This window comes from Notolepis coatsorum (assembly GCF_963971535.1).
Source record: "Notolepis coatsorum genome assembly, chromosome: 7".
Classification (NCBI taxonomy): Eukaryota; Metazoa; Chordata; class Actinopteri; order Aulopiformes; family Paralepididae; genus Notolepis; species Notolepis coatsorum.
The window spans coordinates 46,950,263-46,972,656 of record NC_140171.1 but is presented as its reverse complement, the minus strand read 5'-3'; the positions used below and the strand labels follow the sequence as shown (position 1 = coordinate 46,972,656).

Sequence of the window (22,394 nt, the reverse complement as noted above, 5' to 3'; positions counted from 1 at the left end):
GATTGTATGATCAAATAGAAGAAACACAGAAGAGGGTTAGAAAAAGCAGTCTTAACAGACGCAAAGAATAACAGGTAAAAGGAAAAGTAATGGTGTAATGTTTAGGTTAATGTAAAAAAGTTAAATAGAAAGGTAAAGATTATTCTGTGATATTGCATGAGGAAATATTGTTCAGGCATGGGGTGACCAAAATCAATAGTTTTCTTTCTCTAGGGGTCATGAATATTCCTTTGGTTTGAAAAGTTTGGCCTGACTGTGACACTAGTATAGAGGAAAGGCCATGGGGTCACACTTTAGAATTACAACTTTACAATGTAACGTTAACTAACATCTTTAGAGATTATTTATTAATTTATAAATGAACACCTTAGTTAACATGCACACCATTAGTAAATGATTTCTAGAGACATTATTTAACTGTTAATTAATGATTATTACTGTATTAACTAATGTTAATTAATGTACTCTTATTGTAAAGTGGTACCATCATTGAAAAGTTGGACAGCGTCTGATGTATTGGTAGTGAATACAAAATGTAAAAGTGGACCAAATTGACCTAAAGTAGTTCTGAAAAAGGAGGCATGGAGATTATTGGTAGATCCTGTATAATTATGGTGAACCTGAGACTTGGCTTGGACGACGTTCTGAAAGCAATCTGGGCAGGATGTTCTGCATTTGCCTTGGGCCACTGAGCCACAAAGACAACTCTCAATAAAATGTAACTCTTCCTAAAGATTTCCTCTTTGACCCAACAGATGTCTCAGAGCCGTTCGTCAGGACAGAGGAGAGATGCGAGGACCATGCCTGGAGACAGAGGCCTGCAGAAGACCAGCATCTACATCGTACCTTGCTTCCTGTTGGTAGAGGTGAGTGTGTGGTTTCTAGCGATAACCGGGAGTGCTAAGGAGTTTGAAACCTTGCAGCCCCTTGATGGAAACTCACGCTCCTAAGTTAAATAACCCTGTTTCGCCACCTGAATTGGATTGGATTGGAGCGGTTAAGACCGTGTTATTAACTTTCATGGTGACACGGTGTTGGTTTGCGGCTGGTCTGAAGAACTGTCTATAACCACCTGTTATACTATGGTTATTGTCCTGTGGCCAATAACAAATGTTAGGGCTGAAGCATGCACACTTTGCTGTGTAAGCAACCCACTGTGACTATATTTCGAAAATGTGCATTAGGGATGAATCTTTCTTCATTAAAAAGTCGTCTTTATTCTAGTTAAAACGGTAACAAGTCATACTTCATCCCTAATGGTTTTTAAATGTGTGCACTTCTGCTCCTGGTCATTTGAGCACAGACTATTTATCTAACGCGTTTAGAAAGGGGGAAATATTTAGTACCTGTTTATATAGTGCGGTTATGGGAACTCTTTGAATGTCTCCCGACCAATCACAGTATGGAATATGTAAATTGGGGGGGTGGAGACGCCAAGGGGAAATGGGTGGAAAAATACAATAAACATGTTATGCTCTGCTGCCTCTAAATGCCCTCTTGGTCTTTTTTCCTCATTTAACACCAGAGATGGAGAAGAGATTCTGTTGCATAACGGTGCAAATTAGCGAGGTTCCGTCTCCCAATTCAGTGGCTCGCATCAGAAAGGACTAATTTGATTAGAGTGTTGCAACAAGGTAATTTACTCCATGTTATTAATACAATAATTGACAGATCGGTGGTAAGACGCAGGGGATAAGAGATGGGATCTCTGAAGTGCTGTTGTAGCAACGGCCCCTCTTGAGTGACATCCTTCATTACTACTCATCTATTTCCTCCTCTCCTCCTCCTCTTCCTCCTCTCACAGCCACCTCGCTCCCTAAACCCTAAATGACCTAGGAGCGCTCATGGCTTCATGCCATGCATCTCCTAATTAATTGGCCTAATTACTGAAGGAAAAGCCAATTATCCCGCTCCACCGCTAACATGCATGTAGCCTGCAGTGTCCGTTGCGTTAGAGCAACGTTAGCGGAATGAGCAAAGTAGCCCTCGCGGTAGTATTAGTCCCTTGATGTAAAATCACGCCTAAGTTAAATACCCCCTGCTTCACCCACCAGAACATTTTTATTGGATTTTCAGGCGGTTGAGTGGTTAAGTGGGTAGGGTAGGGTTCTAGTGATGTCAAAAGTAAGGGAGCGCTAGTGTAACAAGTTTGAAACCTTGCAGTAGTAGCCCCTTGATGGAGGGATATTCAATAAAAAAAATTTACAATTGAGTTTAGCCACTCAATATACTTTGGTGCTCATGTGTCCATGTAATAAAAGATGTTTGGTGTGAAAACCACGGGTGTTGTTCTACAATAGTTTGAGAACTGGACTGAAACACCTCTGGAGAAGTAAGACTAGCTTTATTAGCTGTTTTAGATTTTGCTACAGTAGACGTACCCCGCAGATAAACATGGAATCTGTGGGTGGACTTGAGTGTATTTTTGTCTCACCAGTGAATCAATAGTAAACAGAGCTTTTCTATAGCGTTCCTCCCACTAACACCAGTGCTCTCTCATTCTGTGCTGCATTCAATTCTGCACTCTCTCTCTAGTGACCTTTCTCTTTTTCCATTTTTCTTCATACATATACTAGATAATACATCCTTCTCCTGAATGACTTCATTCATCTGGTTCTTCTTCTCGTCGCCGTTCCAGGCTCATTCACAGTCTCCTCTTGAGATGCTTGCTGTGGCCACTTCCCTGCTCCTTCTGGGTACATCCTGCATTCTCCTCCTGTATTCTCCAGTCCAGTCAATTGCACCTCTCTCCCAACACAAGACACCTCTCCATTTTTTTATAGCATTGATATCAAACAACCCTCCGCCCCCCCCCCCCCCCCCCCCCCCACAAACCTCATCTTGCATTTACTCATTCTTCATTTTACTTTGGTCCTGACTGACTCAATGTCATTCTGAACATCCCCACGAGGGCTCGTTATAATGATACAGATTTTCTCAGCTTTCTAATATTTCATGGTGCATACCATAATATCTCCAAGGCTTTTATATCTTTGAGCGGTCCTTGCGCCTTTCTCCAATATTCCCTTTGACAGTCTCTTGAGCACCGGCCAGTCGCTCGATAGTTTTTACACAGAACCTCCCCCTCTCCTCCGCCGCCCCTCTCTTCCGCCGCCCCTCTCCCACGCTTGTTCCCTCGTGTAATTACATCGTTGGTGTGATGAAACTCTCCCTTATGCTCCTTTGCTTTTACACCCTACTGTAAGTGTTTTTGTCATCACCCCCCCCTCTCTCACTCTCTTTTCCTCTCTCTGTGTCCCATCCAATCACAACTGTCTCTCTCTCTCCTGGGGCTGGGGTCAGTACCTGTCTAGCTGATGACCGGTCTCCTGGTGGGGAATATTATACACAATATTATGCACAGGTGAGCAGCAGGTGCTTTCAGACTCACACCGGGGTTTCAGTGCTGTGCTGTTAAGTGTGACGCCACACACTGTCACTTTATCTTTTTGATGTTATATACACTGGTTTTTATTGTTGTTTTTGACAGGAAAAAGGGAACGATGTAATTCCGGTTTGATCTCAATCTCTGTATATATCAGTGGCGTCCTTTCAGTAAAAGGCAAGGTATGGCGAGGAGGGGGGGTGGGGGGTGAAGGGGGGCCCTTGGCGGATTTTTTTTGTCAAATCAGTTGTGCAATAGTCACTTTTGGTGAGTTGTTTCTATACAATTCAGTTATATGACATTTAGGTATGACACAGGACTACACAAGCATTTTTAGTATAGAAATGTGTCAACAGACTAAAGCAGGGAACCACAATATTTTGCATACGAATTATGCAGAATGTAATATCATAACTGTCTATTACTTTTCCTTAGGTACGGTTTTGAGGTGTGTGTTCAACAGAATGTAGTATCAAAAACACATTCACAAAAAGTATGGGTTACTGAATGCTGAACTGCACTATTATAATCACTAAGCCAGACCTTACCTGTGTCCCTGTATCACTTGTCTCTGCTGCCCTTTGATAAAAAAACTTCCCTATGTCCATTTTCCTTTTTTTGGGGCATATTTCAGTTAGTCACAGTAAAAGTCACCTAGTAAAAGTGAGATAATTGACAATATCAAAACATGCTAGGGCTGTACCGAATAGTTCGAAGCTTCGTTCATAATGTTGACATTCGAATTCTAAATCAACATAAAAAATTGTAATTTTTATTATTATTATTTTTTTACATTTTTATTTGCCAAGGTATGGCGAGTGCCATACCTTGCCATACCAAATGGACGCCCCTGGTATATATGCACCTGAATGAATGTGTGTGCACTGCAGTACTTTCATAAATGGCATTTTTTTATTCAGTTCCCCTCTCCGTTGTGTTGATGCTGAGCGGCTTTCTGTAGCATAGCTCCCCCCGGAGGGCGCCAGGTCCTTTGTTGTAACATTAGCATCTCATTACGTATTTCTTTTAAATTCAAACGCCCAGTCTTATTCCTCCTCTTTCTTTCTTTTCTCTCTCTCTCTCTCCTCTCTCTCTCTCTCTCTCTCTCTCTCTCTCTCTCTCTCTCTCTCTCTCTCGCGCTCTCTCTCTCTCTTTTTCCTTTCTTCTTCCCTTTTGTCTCTCTCAGTATCTCTATTTTGTTCTTACATGCTCTCACATGTCTCTCCCCCCTCTCTCACTGTCTCACACTTGTTCTCCTCTCTGCCTCCTTCCGCCTCCCTCCTTCTCTCTTCCTGTCTGTCTCTCCTGTTCTGTCTCTCCTTCTTGTTCGTTGACTTTCATTCTCTCTGAGAGTCTGTCGCTCTCTCTGTTGGTATCTCTCTCATGTCTCATTCACACTCAGTGTGTATCGTTATACTGTATAATGGAAAAGTAACACATAATGAGGCTTGTCTGTGAGGTGCTGATCACTGGAAGAAGGACTTGAAAGAAGGGAAAAAGTGTTGCACACAAATGTATTTCGATGACGTTTCGCCTTCAGGCCTTGTTCAAGATCAATATTGATGTTTGATGTTGATCTTGAAGAAGGCCTTCTTAAAACGTTATCTTTATACTGTACCAGTCCAGTATCACTGTCTTACTTGCGTTCTCAAACTTCACATCCACTGGACTGGTAGCCAATTCAACAACAGTTCTAAAGCTATTCTTTTTTATTAGTTTTGTTTTTAGCTTTGCTGAATGAAAGCTAATTTCCTGTAATTGACCAAAAGTTATGATTGGAGGATCAAGAAACGTGGGAGGGGCCTCAGATTGGTCGATTGAGTGTGTATCTACCTACCGAGTCACCAGTGGTATGTACTAGTATGATATAATCCAACTTCCAATCACAAAGCTCAGAATAGTTTGAGTTCCCTGAAACGAGCCGGGCTGCCTGTTCTGGTTGCTTCTCTTTCCCCAACACACTCACTCTATCAAGTACAAAGCACTGGAATGGAGTGAAGCACTGATGGCTGGATGCCACGCCAGTGAGACAGACTAAAGCCAATGGCTTCACTAAATAATCAAAGTAGACTAATGAACAACATGCATTAAAAACCCATTTACAAGCCACATTTCTTGGGCACCAGGAGTCTCAGGAAACTCAATTTGAGGAGGGGAAAAACCATAAAAAAGAAACCCTGAAAGGTTCGATTAATTTAGATGAATCGACTCAAAATGAACAAATCAATAAAAAGAATCAGAGTGCCCAGCACTAATATCCTACCCCTCCACATCTCCCCTCTCCATTCTTCCCTCTCTCCTCTCTCATTAATGTCACCATTTCTCATCCCTGACTTCTTCTAGATTAGAACGTGAGAACCTTCTTATCAGCTTCCTCTTCAACTAAGGAGGATTACACACAATTGCACTTCTCATAGTAGGATGGGAACAACATATGGTAAGCTACAGTAGCTATCTCTCTCTCTCTCTCTCTCTCTCTCTCTCTCCCCCATCTCTCTTTCTTTCCCTCCCTCCCTTCTCTCTCCAGCCAATCAGCTCCATACTGCCTACTGTCGCTGCTATCCTGCTGTGAGTCTGGTCAGGGGCACAGCAGAAACATTGCTTCAAAGAGCCCATTTTAATTAGTAGTAGCAGTAGTGTTAGCCTAGCCTGTAGTAGTAATAGCCTGTAGTAGTAGTAGTAGTAGTAGTAGTAGTAGTAGTAGTAGTAGTAGTAGTAGTAGTTGTAACTGAGGGGTTACAAAACCCTGACTGTATTAAAGATTGTGATAGATTAAACCACTGCTAGTTATGTATGTAGAATAACTACTGTCCAAAAGAATAGATTGTCCAATACGTCGGATTCCAATAGGTTGTACTTTATATAGAATCTTCAGCGCACGTTACATTACAGTTGAGTTCTCATCAGGTTCATTCATAAAACGCTCTCTGTCAATCACCTAAAAGGACGCAGCTGGTAGCAGGTGCAATGCATCCTGGGACTTGTATTTCTTGTGGTGACTAATGTAAATAATAGTATCTCTGACTAGAATAAACAAACACTCTTCCACTTCCACTTCTTCTTTCAAAGGAAAAACAATAATCGATATTAACATATATGTAATATAACTCATAATCATTAACCTGGCCTATTAAGTTACAACATTCTCCCCCCCGATGAACTGCTAGTTCATCCTAGACCTCTAAACAATATAACAACTGAATAGGTCTCCTCAACAAAGTTCCTGAGGTAGTGCGAACTGTGCACAACCTCACAAGTCCATCTCGGCCTGGGAACAGTTCCTTGATTCTTCCCAGCTTCCAGGTTTGTCTGGGAGTGTTATCTTCTCCGATGAGTACAATGTCACCCTCTTTCAGAGGGGTGGGTGACGGCGTGTCACAGCGATGTGCTGATTTCAGATCCAGCAAGTAATCCTTACGCCAGCTATTCCAGAAGCTGGTTGCGAGTCTCTGCCTGTACTTCCATCTTCGGTTGAGCTCTTTACACTTAGGATTTGAGCGTTGTGCGTCAACTGGGAATGTCTTGGGCGGCAGAGACGTGAGTCTTTTACCCACCAGGAAGTGGGCTGGGGTCAACGGCTGTGGTTCATCCACTTCATTGTGCACAAAGGTCAGAGGCCTAGAGTTCAGGATAGCCTCAACCTCCGTTAGGACTGTGCACATCTCTTCAAAGTTGAGTGAAGCTCTTCCAAGCACCTTCCTTAGGCATGTTTTTACGGATCTGACGAGCCTCTCCCAGAATCCGCCCCACCATGCAGCTCGCTCGGCTATGAACTTCCAGGTGATGCCCTTTTCTGAGAAGAACTCCAACAGCTGTGGGTCTTTGATGGCCTTCCACAGCTCCTTCAAGTCCAGCTCAGCTCTCTTGAATGTTCTTGCGTTGTCCGAGTAGATAACTTTACATATTCCTCTTCTGGCAATGAATCTTTTCAGAGCTAACAGGAATTTCTCTGTCGACTGATCTGAGACCAGTTCCAGGTGTACCGCCCTGGTCACCGCACAGGTGAACAGTGCAATGTATGACTTCGTCACCGATCCATTTGCCTTCACATAAAGCGGTCCTGCAAAATCCACACCTGTGACTTCGAAGGGTGGGGATTCAGTTATTCTGTCTCTTGGTAAAGGTGCAGTGATCTGACATCCAGCCTTTGCCTTGAATCTCTTGCAGACAGTGCATCTTGCTAAAACACGCTTGACTAGCTGTCTAGCACGCAGGATCCAGTATCTTTCTCTTAGTTGTACTAAGGTGTCCCTCACTCCTGAATGCATTATCTTTTCATGACAGGACTGTATCAGCATTTCTGAGTATCTTTGTTTTCCGGGCAGAATCCACGGGTGCTGCTCTCGGAAGGTGAAGTTGGACTGTTGCAGTCTTCCTCCCACGCTGAGCAGTTCATATTCATCCAGGAATGGTTGGAGTTCCTTTATTTTACAGTCGTTCGTCAGATTCTTTCCTGTCTTCAGTAATTTGATCTCCTGACTGAAACTTTGTTGTTGTATTGTCTTGATCCAGTATCTTTCTGCCTCAAAGAGCTCGTCAGCAGTCAGCTCTCCTTGTGTCTTTGTCTTCCTTTGAGCATTGGTTATGAACCTCTTGATCCAGGCAGTCACTCTTAAGACCCTTCTCAGTTTGCTATATCTTGCCAGCTCCAATACTGGTTCAGAGAGATCTGCGTCATTTGCAGTAAGCTGTACTGTGACCTGGTGATGGCACTTGAGTTCTGTGTGAACTTCTTCTGGAACCTGGCCCTCATCAGTCTCCTCTGACTGATCAGGTGACTGGTCAGGTGTGGTCAGAACTTCAGGTCCGTACCACCATAGCTTGTTCTGTATCAGGTTTTCCACAGTCTGTCCTCTGGTAGGGAGGTCAGCTGGATTTACCTTCCCTTTTATGTGTGACCATGACTCTGGGTTGGTCAAGGACTGGATCTCTGTCACTCTGTTTGAGACAAACTGTTTCCACTTGTGAGCGGAGCTGCAAATCCAGTGCAGCGTAATCATAGAGTCTGTCCACATTGTGATCTGTTTGTGTTCCATTTTCAAAGTCTTCATCAAGTGGCTGGCTAGTCTTGCCCCAATCACAGCTCCCATGAGCTCCAGGCGCGGCAGTGTCATTTTCTTGAGAGGGGCTAACCTGGACTTGGATGCCACTAAGCTCGTTCTAAGTTCTCCATCTTGGTTTTTGCCCTGCAGGTAGGCCACAGCACTGTAAGCCCTTTCACTGGCGTCACAGAACACATGTAGTTTCAGGAGGTGGCTGTTCTCTGTCTGCAGGTCTATTCTGTACCATCTTGGGATAGCGAGCTGGTGTAGCTGGGGGAGCTCCGAACACCACTGTTGCCATTCTCGAGTCAGATCAGGTGGTAGCTCCTCATCCCAGGAGAGTCCTCTCTCCCACATTTCTTGGAACATGCACTTGACTCTGACTGTGAAAGGAGTCAGGAACCCAAGGGGGTCATAAATGCGTGCAGACGATTGCAGAACACTTCTCTTTGTGTTCTCCTTCTGTTTTAGAATGCTCACCAGTGGCATTAAGTCAAAGGTGAAGTCATCAGTTTCTGGCCTCCATACCAAGCCGAGCACTTTCAGTACCGCTCCGTGTGTCTCTGGCGCCACCGTGAGGTCAGTTTTGCTCTTCTCCCATTTTTCCATCAATTCAGGAGAGTTTGTCATCCACTTGCAGAGGTCCATGCCTGCGGTCAACAGCATTTGTTTAGCAGTTGTCGTCACAGTGTAAGCTTCTTCAACGTTGTGTGAACTTGCAATAAAATCATCGACATAAAGTGATTCTCTCAATGTCTCTACAACGGATGGATGTTCTGTCTCATACTGTTTCAGGTGTTTCCTGATTGTAGCAGCGAGTAAGAATGGACTTGGGGAAGCACCAAAGACCACTCTGGTCATCCTTAACACTCGTGGCTCTTCCTCCTCTTCTCCCTTTGGTGGGCCAGTGAGCCACAAGAACCTCACGGCATCTCTGTCCCTTTCTGCGAGGGATATTTGCAGGAAGGCCTTCTTGATGTCTGCCATGAAGGCGATCGCATGTTGCCTGAACTTAATCAGGACGTTGAGGAGGTCTGGGTTCAGGTTGGGTCCTGTGAATAAGCAGTCATTGAGGGATGGATGGCCATTTTCATGAGATGAAGCATCAAACACTACTCTCAGTTTCGTCGTCACCTTGTCCTCTCTCAGTACTGCGTGGTGAGGTAAGTAGTATTTCACACTGTCTGTCCTTGCATCATCCTCCGGCACGTCCTCTGCTATGTTCTGTTGTAAATAGTCCTCCACTACTTCATGATACCTGCTGTAAAAGGTAACATCTTTCTTTAGTCTTTTCTTCAGACCATCAAACCTTTTCTTAGCGATTCTGTAGTTGTCTTGGAGTTCTGTTCTTTCTGCCTTCCATGGCAACTCCACTTGGTATCGCCCATCTTTAAAGGTTGTTGTTCTCTCGAACATCTGTTGAGCTTCTTCTTCTGCTGGGTTCTGTGTTTTCTCGCCTGTTATACCCAGAGACTCAATTTCCCAGAATGCCTTTAGTTGATTGGAGACAAGTGTGTCTTCATCCATGGGGATGAGCATGCATGCTGCCTCAGCTACACTTGACATGGACACAGGCCCCTGCACAGACCATCCAAAGGTGCTCTCCACCGCAACCAAAGTCTCTGTCAGCCTCTCCACTTTGCCTGATACTATTTGCCAATAATAGTCTGCTCCTATCAGGATGGAGAGCTCTGGATCACTTTCATTTCCTGGGAAGTCTGCCAGTCTCAGACCCTTTTTCTTGAGCTCATGTTGAACCTGGTCACCAGGCACCTTCATCACTGCTGAGCACACCTGTGGGGTCTCTATAGCCTCTATTTCGATTTTTTGCTCGGTGTCCCAGACATTCCTCAAGGTGACCTTCACTGTGTTGTACTGTGACATTGTAGGGACAGAGGATCCAAACGTGTGAAGAGTGAGTTTCTCTTGTCTCATTACTGGTAACTTCAGGCTCTTCACAAGGTTTCCATGGATGAAGCTCCTCTGACTCCCTCCATCTAGTAAGCAATGAGCTATTACCCTGCCTCCTGGGCCTTCCACCCATGCCTTGGCAGTTTGTAACAGCACAGTGTTCTGTCCATCTGGTTTCATCTTCACTGAATGAGGAATGACTGAGGAAACAACAGCCTCTTCCGAAACAGGGGGTTTCTGCTCCTCACTTTTCTTGCCAGTGCACACAGCAATGTGATGTCTTCTTCCACAGGTTGCACAGGAGACCTGCTTTTTACAGAATTTGGCTATGTGTTTCTGTCCTAAACACACAAAACATCTTCCCATTCGCATTAGTCTGTCTTTACGTTCAATAACGTTGTTGTCTGGGCAATGTTCTGCTTTGTGATCAGCACTGTCACAGAACAAACAGTTGTACACCTGGCTGGCTGTATGCAGTGTAGCAGTAGATTGCATGCTGGGTCTTTTTGGTCTCACTTCGCTGAATGAGTAGGCCTGTTTCCATGGCTTGCTCTCTTCTTTCTGATGGTTGGATGTTGTTGTCATTTGCAGTGCTCTTTCTCTGCTCTGAACCTCCCTCTGTAGGAATGTGACTATTTCAGAAACTTTCCATTCATCATCTACCCCCCTCTGACGACTATATTCAAGAGCTATGCTATCTGGAATCATCTGCAGTAAAATTGGGCATAGCAGGCTCCCGTAGGTTTCTGACACTACACCCAGTGACTCCAAGCTCCTCATTTGAATTTCACATTCATCATATAGCTGCCTCAATGCATTCACATCAGAGGCTTTCTTCACAGGAGTAAGATTCAGTAGTTTTGACATGTGAGCACTGATCAGTAGATCTTTCCTTCCAAATCTATTTTGTAATAAAGTGACCGCATTGTCATAGTTATCATCTGTTAATGTCAGTCCTGCTATTGCCTTTGCAGCTGGTCCAGTGAGATAGGTTTTCAGGTAAGTAAACTTCTCTCTTTTACACAGTCCATCATTATTGTGAATAGCAGTTTCATACTGGCTCCAGAATTCCTGCCATTTACTGACATCTCCATTATATTTCTCAATGACCAATCTTGGTAGCTTTACTGACTGTCTCTGTGATCTTGCTTCAGTATCACTCACCCGCCGGGCCTCTGCTGTCAGTTCCTTTTGGTTCCTTATTACCCGTTGTGCGCGGCTCCGTTGGATAATGATGCGCTCCTTGTACGTCTCCGATGATTCAATCTCCGCGTCCAAATCATCCATCAAAGTTAGCTGCTCTATTTCCCGGTTTATTTCAAGCAAACTGTCCTCCTTTGATGCCAGTACATCCAACATAGTTGTCAAGTCTTCAACACTCGGAGCCTCATTTCCAATCTCAGCGTCAATCTGATTTAAAATACGTGTAGTACCACCTCTGATGGCACCGCGCTTCCGTTTCTGTCTCTCTATTTCACTCCGACGTTCTGTTTCATCCATTCTATCGTTCTATCCAAATGATCTAAAGTTCCCTGGTTTCGGCACCAAAAATGTAGAATAACTACTGTCCAAAAGAATAGATTGTCCAATACGTCGGATTCCAATAGGTTGTACTTTATATAGAATCTTCAGCGCACGTTACATTACAGTTGAGTTCTCATCAGGTTCATTCATAAAACGCTCTCTGTCAATCACCTAAAAGGACGCAGCTGGTAGCAGGTGCAATGCATCCTGGGACTTGTATTTCTTGTGGTGACTAATGTAAATAATAGTATCTCTGACTAGAATAAACAAACACTCTTCCACTTCCACTTCTTCTTTCAAAGGTAAACAATAATCGATATTAACATATATGTAATATAACTCATAATCATTAACCTGGCCTATTAAGTTACAACAATGTACTTTAATTACTGGCCAGACAGTACATCAAATATAGATGGTGAACACCACAAGAACACGGCATTGACACAGAAATAGTATTGGAGGGTAATTTATTATTATTAGGCAACGTTAGGTTACAGAATGAGAATTAGGGTCGCGCTTGTATGGCGAAGAATATACGTAAAGTCAGTCAAGAGCATAAGTCACTAAGAATAGCAGGAATCCTATGATGGGTCTAAGCTGACGCCACCTGTTGTATAGTAGCAATTATATAGGGCAACACTGGTACCGACTGGAGACAATGGGTTCCCTCCGGGGTGTAAGGCCTGGAGGGTAGAGGAATGTTCGGGTACTCCGTCTGATTCAACGAGGAATAAAGAGACTCCAGGTACAGGAGTCGGTTCTTGTAAACTCCCTTGATCAGCAGCAAAAGCAATAATTGTAATCCAAAATGCCCGACAGCATTGATGACAGCTAGCCAGCCCCGTCCACGAGGCAGGCCCGAGTTGTAATCCTCACGAGGTTGAATCCCAAACGATAGTGGAAATCAACGATACTCTTCTCCGGTGGTCACGTCCCAAATCAATATAATCCAACCAGGAATGGTTCTGCAATCGCCAACGCCGATTCTCCTGTGTACATGTCCAACGGTTCTCCGCCTAGGACTCCTCGGGTGTGGGCGACGTATTTAGGCCACACAGCCTGGTTAAGTGCACTAGCTAAAGACACGACGAACCGCTGGGTAATGCTACACACGAAAGAACTGTGGCTGCACGATATACAATAAATGATCGACTATTTACTTCACATTAGATTAAGTCGAACTCAACGTTACTTCATTACATTCTGACACTTTTACCATTCTATTCGCACGCGGTTCTCAATGCTCTGTTTAGACGCAAGGTTGCTCACTTCACTGTATCACCGAACTTGATGAAACAGCTACTTAGACGAACTGATGAACTACTGCTGTTTACACCTGCGCCAATATATATACTTAAGTGAATATCTAGTCCCAACCTCAGTCCTTGTCTCGTATTACTACGCTGACTCCGGGCATGTTCTGACATGCCTGCAGTTGTCTTTGAACTTGCCGTTGGGGGCTTGCGCGCTGGCGCCTGGGGGCGCTGTCCAATAGGAGAGCGAATATTACTCTGGTCTGAACGCAGGTAAAGGGATATTCCGTGTATATATATAAATAATATACAAAGTATATCAAACGATAAATATATATTCTCAGTTTAATCTGGCCCTTCACAACAGTAGTCATAGACGCCTGCGCAATGGAGCACTCAAAGCATCTGCTCTACCACTATTGAACATGCAAAGGTATGCTCTTGCTCCACCACTTTTTGATCATATGAAAAATATGATATATCCCCCCCCAATATATAAATCTAACCATAACTACGTAATTTCAATCAAATTAATAATACGCAATGACACTTAATAGCGAGTTTTTAAGTTTCCAAAGATTCTGTCCCCCCCTGCCCTCCACATTTGAATGGTTTGATCCACTGCATACCACGGTCCCTCCCCCAGCAGTCAGTAGCGTGCATGCTGCTGCAGCCAGTACAGGCTGAGTGCTTGTGTGTGTCACAGGCGACAGAGTCTCTTATCGGTGGCAGGATTTTCCAGTAAATTGCTAAAGATTATGTTAGACATGTCTTTACTATTGAGTGGTAGAACTTCTACCACGCAATACAATAAAAGTGTTTCACGTCCCGAAATGCCATCTGGTCATACCGTAAATCCTCTAATAATAATAATAATAAATAATAACAACGTTTCCCCCTGGTTGGCGTTAGCTTTAGTGCTAGCCGCTAGCTAACGTTGTCATATTATCTAGATATGTGGTGTCAGTTGGATGACATGACTTCGTTTGCAAAATACGTTCGCCATCTATATGGCAGACGAGCAGGGCCGGATTAACGACGGCCGCGGCCCGTGGGCCTCTAGTGACGAGGGGCCTTTTTGGAGATCGATGTCATGACTGTGCATTGCAGACTCGGGGAGGAGGCAGAGAAGGAGAGAAAGAGACACAAGAGTTACAGGTAATGGAAATATATCTTTTTTTCTCTTTCTTATTAAAAACTTGGCCTATTTGAAAGGAGATTGATTTAATAAAAATAAATGAGCGAAAAATCAATATACAGTATATATACAGTATATATATATATTAATATATTATTATTATAGTAATTGGCTATCATACTGCAATATAAACTGAGTTTTATAGTGAAAAGAGCAGCTTTATTGGTCAAGATTGAAGGCTCTATATTGCAGGAAATTGCACGTACAGGTTCATTAAATTCAAAAAAATCTGCCGTGGAGGGGGTCGTGCCTCAAAAAAAAAAAAAAAATTGCACCCCCACTTTCAACTATAACTAGGCGGCCATGGCAGCAGCAGTAATAGTAGTATCAGCAGGAGTGGTAGTGGTAGTACTAGCTGTAGGAATATTTCGCCTAAAGGTACATGCCTAAGTAAATTGAAGATTGCTCCACTTCTGCAAGGTAAATTTGCATGTTCTTGGTATCTAGGAACATCTAGGGACCTGGGGGTATGTATTTCCAGTGTCGGAAATATTGTGTCTGTTACTAGGCTGAGTAAATTGTAATGAACCAAAAGAGAATATCAATTCTATTTAAAAAAAATTATAATTATCTTTGACTGAATAACACCATGCTAAAATTGACCAGACCTGAAAAATCTAAGCAAATGAATAAAGGGAAGATGATTAACACTTTGGCTGCCGGGAACCGTCTTTAGACGTCTTTGCTGGCCATGCTAAAGTTGCCGGAGGACGCGTTACGTCGTCCTTATATCAATATTTCAAAAATCTGCGATCGGATTCATATGTCCCCTCCGCTGGCCTGAGATCCACCAGCAGGACCCACTGAGCTCTCTGGCGGTTCAGGAGCGCCATCTGGTGGCCGATCGGCGCAATCGCCAAACAGGATGTGGCATAGAGGTTTTGCTAGACGTCCGTAGTACTTCCAGGCACTCGCTATAGGTCATGGGACTCTGGCTCGTCACGCTACACGGTGATCGATTGGCAATAACTCGATAAACAACATGATTTGGACGTATATACCATTATACAAGCTGGAGATGGACCGGGTAAAAATATATCCCATAATGATAAGATTTCTACTCTACGATGATCGCCCAACGGCGCGCGGAGACTGGGGTGAGTTTCAGCGTGTAACATTACCGTCTTCGATACTAACTGCTATTATCAACATTTGACCCACATTAGATGATTGGTATAACGCTGCCCACGGAATTATAAACGCCCCCTCGCCCATCCGGTCAACATCAGATGACGTGTAGTAACTTCTAGAAGTACGTCTAGTTGGAATTTTTTATATCGCGCTGATTGCCATCAAACTGTATTTCATCATCAATATAATGCATTTGGGGCTATATATCACGTTCTGGAGAAAGCTGCAGAAAGAGATGAAAACATACTTATACATTAGACCATACTTTACTATGAATATGTGAATGAAAAAGTTTAACGTTGCTACACAATGAACAATACATATAGGACTTTGAATGGGCCCTAATAATGGCAATGTAGCAATAGAATTTAAAAAGTTATAGCCCTGCAAAGAAGGGGACTTTCTCCATAGACAAATAGCGCTGGTAATCTATGGTATATCATGAATTTAACCTTAGGCAGCCAAAGTGTTAAACAGAAGGTTTTGTAGATGCAGTACTGAATTCTGCCATCTTTTTTATAATGTAAATTTCTCCAAAATTTTTCATCGTATTGCAACACCGTTTTGCATCTTTGATCATGTTAATTCTGTGGGGCACGAGAAAATGCTCACTGAGCTCATTCACCACCTTATTGAGATCATGTGTAAAAAAAAATCTAAGCAAATGAACCGCGGGAAGATGATTAAACAGAAGGATTTGTAGATACAGTAATTAATGATAATCGATTTTAATTATAAATTCATATTTGACCTTGAACTTGACCTTGACCTTATTATGGCCAAATCATACATCTATGGATAGGGAAAATGCTCCTCTTTCCAATGGCAGGGTTGAATCTGGATTTAGTCATTTCCTTGCGGTTTTTACGATAATTAGCATTTTCCGATAAATTCGTATTTCCGATAAATCGTATAAAACATCGGTAAAGATTTAAATATACACTTTGACTACTGTTTTTGATAGGTTTATGGTCTTTACTCTTGGCTACAAAAAATACATTTAAAAACATTAACCTCTTAACATCCAAGGGCCCACATGTGGACGTTTCTTTGCCGACCTCTAGTGGCTCGGGTGTGCATTTCTTTTAATACAATATATAGATAGAATTAAAGCCCTATTTGTTGCCTGTCGATTGCCCTTTCAGGTGACAAAATCCGTTCAGCGGTTCTCGAGTTACATGCCGATATGTGAGGCGTGCCCCAAAGTACGCAAAAGTACACATTACCACCCCCGACTCCCGGGGCTCTAGCTCCGTCAATCATCAATCTTTGCACAGGGTTTTAGCCAATGAGTGTGGCTTTCCAATGATACCCCATGATATGATAATTGGGGATCTAATACGGTCTATTGATAAATCTATGATAAAGAAAAGCAGGGTCCCCCTATAGGGGGACCTTAAGGCTTAACAGGCTAGCTAAATAAGAATGATATTCCATTTGTTCCATCCAGTTTAATAAGGGACGATGACAATATACAAACAAGTCTTGGACGACTGCGGGTGTATTTACAAATAGCGTCTCAGCTTCCTGTTCCGGTCGCTGCGCTACTGTGCAGGGCTGTCTATTATAGAGGCGCTGTAATACAGTAGCATATTCTCTATCTCCCCCAGAGTCTTTAACATACCGATGTGTAAAGGCTGAAAAGAAAAAAAGAAACGGTAGGGGATCGGCTCCCGGGTCCAAAGGGGTCGGTGGTGACACCCGAAGGATCATGTGTGAAGCGGGCGGCGTCCCACACCGGGGTTGGCTCGCCAACGTGAGTACCGGTGGCGATGTGGGGGTCACAGGGTCGCAGTAGAGGTCAGGCAGACGTGGTGTCACAACGAGTGCTGGTACGGTGACACCGGTCGCCAGGTCATCGTAAATTGATCGAGGAGGCGGAAGGTTGTTGCGAACAGGGCTGAACTTGTGCAGGAACCTCCTGTTCCGAAGTGTGACTCTGCCCGAGCCGTCGATCTTGACCACGTATTGCCATTGGTCATGCTGGCGTACCTCCACAACACTGCCTGTCCTGTCCCATTTGTTGGGGTAGGGCCCTGTCTGGTTCTGTACACGGACCATGTCCCCTACCATGAGTGGCGGGAGGCGTTTTGTGTGCTCCGCCCAGGCATCAGCTGTGCGGATGTGGCATTTGCAGGAGGGCCTCCTCCCTTGCCGTCAGTGTCTCACGCCAGGTCTTGTGTGGTCTGTACTTCCCAGGTGCAACCGGGATGAAGTCACGTATCGGGCGGCCTAAGAAACACATTGCCGGAGATATCTTTGTGTCAGGGTCAGGTGTGTTACGATATTGCAGGATCGCTCTCTGCACAGCATCTGTGTCAAGCTCCCCCTTTGGGCAGGTGTTGTCGGTGATAAGGTGTTTCATTGTCTTCACCCCAACCTCAGCGCAGCAGTTGCTGTGGGGGAAGGCCACAGATGAGAGGCGGTGGTGTACGCCCCATCTGTATAGAAATGATCTGGTCTCAGTGGAGGTGAACTCTGGGCCCCCGTCCGATGCGAGATCTTCTGGCATCCCGTACGTCACGAAGGCCCGACGTAGGTGATTTATGAGCTCGGCTGCGCCCCCGTCAACTTCGAGATGATCGGCCAGTTTGAGTACCGGTCCACCGTCACGAGGTAGTGCACGCCCCTGTGCATAAAAAAGTCTGAACACACCGCCTGCAAGGGGTAAACAGCTGGGATAGGCGGGGTTGGCGGCGCTCCAGGCTGTGAAGGTGCCATCCGGTGGCAGTGCTCGCAGATCCTCCGAGTGCCGCTGATGTCGGCCGACATGCCTGGCCAGAACACGGAGGATTCTGCGCGGGCAGTCATCATCGATACGCCCTGGTGGGCAGCGTGTAGGGCGCTCAGCACTTCTCTGCGGAGTGAGGGTGGTATAATTACGCTGTCCTTGTACAGGACCACCCCGTCAGTTGATGTGATGTTCTCACGGTACTGGTGGAAGTCACGGATCGTCTTCGGCATTTCGAACTTCGAGTCGGGGATGCCGTCCATCACCATTTCCTCGAGAGTGCGCATCTCACCGTCGCTGCTGGTGGCCTCACTGACGCGATCCCATGTCACTGACCGCAATGATTCGAGGCCCACAGCGCACCATGCCAGGTCGTCCTCCTCAGTGTCGTCGTCATTCCCTGGCTCGGTCTGGCGTAGAAAAGACAGTACATCAAGTCAAGTCAAGTTAAGAGTTTTATTTGTCACGGCATATATATAAGTATACAATGAAATGCGGGTGGTCTTGCCCGCGACGATGTGCAATACAGTGGTACAACATATAATAGAATCCAATAAAAAAAAAAACATTGTGCAATAAACAGGTAACAGGTAACATGGTGTGACATCTCGGTATCTGTACATAGTTATTTACAGAGCATATAGGACATGCTAGGTAGCTTTAGTAGTGCAATACACTGTTCCTGTTGTTATACTAATTTAAAGTGGCCTTTCCTCTTGGCCATAAGTGTGCGTGTGTGTGGCTTGAGTGTGTCCCCGCTCTTGTTAAAGTGTTAAAGTGGCTGCTAGTGTGTGAGCGTGCACAGCGTGCGTGTCGTGTGTGTGCTCATGTGTGCTTGTGTGTGGATAGTTCAGTGTTCTGTGGCACTCAATGTTCATTGTTCAAGGCTCTGATGGCCTGGGGGAAGAAGCTGAGCCTAAGCCTCTCCGTCCTAGTAGCTGGGGTTCGCAGGCGTCTGCCTGACCTCAGCAGCTGGAACAGGCTGTTATTGGGGTGGTGGGGGTCTTTCATTATCCTGCAGGCTCTGGATTTGCACCTCTTGTTGTATAGAGCCTGCAGGGGAGGTAGCGCAATACCCGTGGTACGCTCGGCTGAGCGCACCACTCTCTGTAGGGCCTTCTTGTCCTGTGCCGTGCTGTTTCCATACCAGGCAGTGATGTTTCCGGTCAAGATGCTCTCTACAGCTCCTGAGTAGAAGGACTGGAGTATCTTCCCCGATACTCTGAACTTCCTTAACTGTCTCAGGTGGTAGAGGCGCTGCTTCGCTTTCTTTACTACTGTGTCTATGTGTGTTGACCATGTCAGATCCTCTGAGATGTGGACCCCCAGGTACTTAAAGCTGCTCACCCTGTCCACGGTAGCCCCGTTAATCATCAGTGGTGTGTGTGTCTCCTGCTGTCCTCTCCTATAATCCACGATCAGCTCCTTGGTTTTACCAATGTTCAGGAGCAGGCTGTTGTCCTGGCACCAGCGTTCCAGTACCTCAACCTCCTCCCGGTAGGCCTTCTCGTCGTTGTCCGAGATCAGCCCCACCACCACCGTGTCGTCTGCGAACTTCACTATGGAGTTGGAGCTGAACTTGGCCACACAATCGTGTGTGTAGAGTGAGTACAGCAGGGGGCTTAGAACACAGCCCTGGGGGGACCCGATGCTCAGGGTGATGGTGTTGGAGGTCTGACCCCCCACCCTGACCGCCTGGGGTCTTTCACTCAGAAAGTCCAGTACCCAGGCGCTCAGGGCGGAGCTCAGACCCAGCTCGATCAGCTTGTCCACCAGTCTGGTGGGGACTATGGTGTTGAATGCTGAGCTGTAGTCAATGAACAACAGTCTCACATAGCCCCCCTTCTGACGGGCAAGGTGGGAGTGAGTGCTGTGCAGTACCTGGGAGACCGCGTCGTCAGTGGACCTGTTTGTCCTGTATGCAAATTGCATAGGGTCCATATCACTGGGGAGGGAGGCACAAATGTGGTCCTTGACCAGCCTCTCGAAACATTTCATGACCACAGAGGTGAGTGCCACCGGTCTGTAGTCATTTGGACATGTTGGGGAGGGTTTCTTCGGTACAGGGATGATGGTAGACATCTTGAAGCAGGCAGGGACCACTGACTCCGCCAGGGATTGATTAAATATGGTGGTGAACACCGGGGCAAGCTGGTTGGCACAGGACTTAAGTATGCGTCCTGTTATACCATCTGGGCCAGCAGCCTTCCTGGTGTTCACCTGCATAAACATTCTTCTCACACTGTGTTCCGACAACGAGAGAGCGTCCCCGCCCCCCCGCGGTTGCCCCCCCCCCTCCACAACAGCCGGCGCGCCAGTGACGTCACTAGCCGGCGAGCCAGCAGTGCCACTGTCTACACCAAACCGAGCATAGAAGGAGTTGAGTTTGTTGAGGGGGCGCTGACTTTGTAGTCAGTTATTGTCTTCAGTCCCCGCCACAAGCCTCTTGTGTCGTTTTGTGCCATTTGTGTCTCCAGTTTATCAGCATATGTCCTCTTAGCAAGTTTAACAGCCTTGCGCAGAGTGTAGACTGAAGCCTTGTACTCTTCCATGTTTCCTGACTCTCTGCCCCGGTTATAAGCCGTGGTGCGAGAGTTCAGGGCTGCTCTAATAGTGCTGTCCACCCACGGTTTCTGGTTTGGGAAAACCCGCACCATTTTCGTGGGCACAATACTATCAGCGAGTGTTGATATGTAGCTCACAACGGTATCAGCGTACTCGCTGACGTCACTGGCGCTGCCTTGAAACATATCCCAGTCCGTGTCTGCGAGCGCATCCTGGAGCGTGGCCTCTGATTCATCAGACCACTTTTTTGTCTCACGTGACACGACGGCGTCACGTGATCTTTGTTTGTATGCAGGGAATAATCAAATGGAGTCGTGATCGCTCACGCTTGCAGCACCCATCAATGGCGGAGCCGCTACAGCTTTGTAGCTGGCTCTGAACGGGGTGTAACAATGGTCGAGTGTGTTCCTCCCCCTCGTGGAGCAGGCGATGTGCTGAAAAAAGGACGGCATCACTTTCTTCAGATTCGCCTGGTTGAAATCACCAGCCACTATCATCGCCGCATCCGGATGCTTGATCTGTTGTCTGTTGAGGTGGTCGTGTAATTCCACCAGCGCTTTGCCAGTATTTGCCTGTGGGGGGATATATACGACGGACATGATGACCGCGGTAAACTCACGGGGGAGGTGGAACGGACGGCACAGGATTGAGAGATGTTCCATATCTGGGGAGCATGAACTTGAGAGGACATGTACTTTCTTGGGATTAACTCAGAGATTGTTCGTGAGGATGCAGACCCCACCTCCGATGCTCTTCCCAGAGGCTGCCGTGCGGTCTGCTCTCAGGACGGTGAAGTTGTCCGATGGAGAGACGCTGTTGTCCGGAGTCGCTGGCTTGAGCCATGTCTCCGTGAAACACATGATGTTAACGTCTCTCATCTCCCGTTGGAATCGGACCCTCGCTCTCAAGTCATCCATCCTTCCCTCCAACGAACGTGCATTCACCAGAAAGATGGATGGAATTGCTGGACGGTAAGCAGATCTTTTTAATCTAAGCCTGATACCTCCTCGTCTTCCTCTATGCCTCTTCCTGCCGTTTCCTTTGTTGCCGTTCTCCCGCTTGATTTCTGTTAGCCATTCTGGGCATAAAGTGTCTCCAAACTCCTCTTTGAGTCCGGAGTTTAGGTCCATAAGTGTCTGGCGGTCGTATGACGTACCCGCCAGTGATGTTTTAATAAAAAAAGTAGAAAAAACAAACATAATAGCTAAAAATGTGCACAATCGTCGCGGAGCTAAACCAAAGGCGACTGACCGGGGTCGCGCCATGTGTGCGTACTGGGTGGGAGGTGGGCCACTACGGCGTTGTCATCCGGAAGGTCCATAAGTGATGGCCGTGTGGTGCGTGTGGTGCCGCCTTGTTCCTCATGCACAATGCGGAAGCGATAACGGAAGGTCTTCTCCTTGAGGTTCCGGAGGCGGGGGTTCGGTATGTCATCGAGCGCCCTGTCTGCAAGGAGTCTCAGCAGCGGCTTATGGTCTACCGCTAGGATCAAGTCCTCGCATCCCAACACAAAGTAGCATGCCTTGTCCAATGCATCTGCGACTGCGAGAGCCTCGCCCTCTATGGGCGCGTATCTGGACTCTGCCACATGCGCAAATCTGCTGCCAACCAGGGTTATCTTCCAACCATCGGTGCAGCAGAAGGGTCTGAC

At 45.8% G+C, this 22,394-nt stretch overlaps 1 protein-coding gene across 1 annotated transcript in view; it reads left to right on the top strand.

Annotated features, from left to right (window-relative positions):
* The window catches only part of plppr2b (phospholipid phosphatase related 2b), a 218,146-nt gene that overhangs the window by 9,517 nt on the left and 186,235 nt on the right, over positions 1 to 22,394 (top strand). The window contains exon 2 of the mRNA XM_084318674.1: positions 756 to 866. Coding sequence (XP_084174800.1) covers positions 756 to 866 — 111 coding nt within the window. The remainder of the gene's footprint in view (positions 1 to 755; positions 867 to 22,394) is intronic.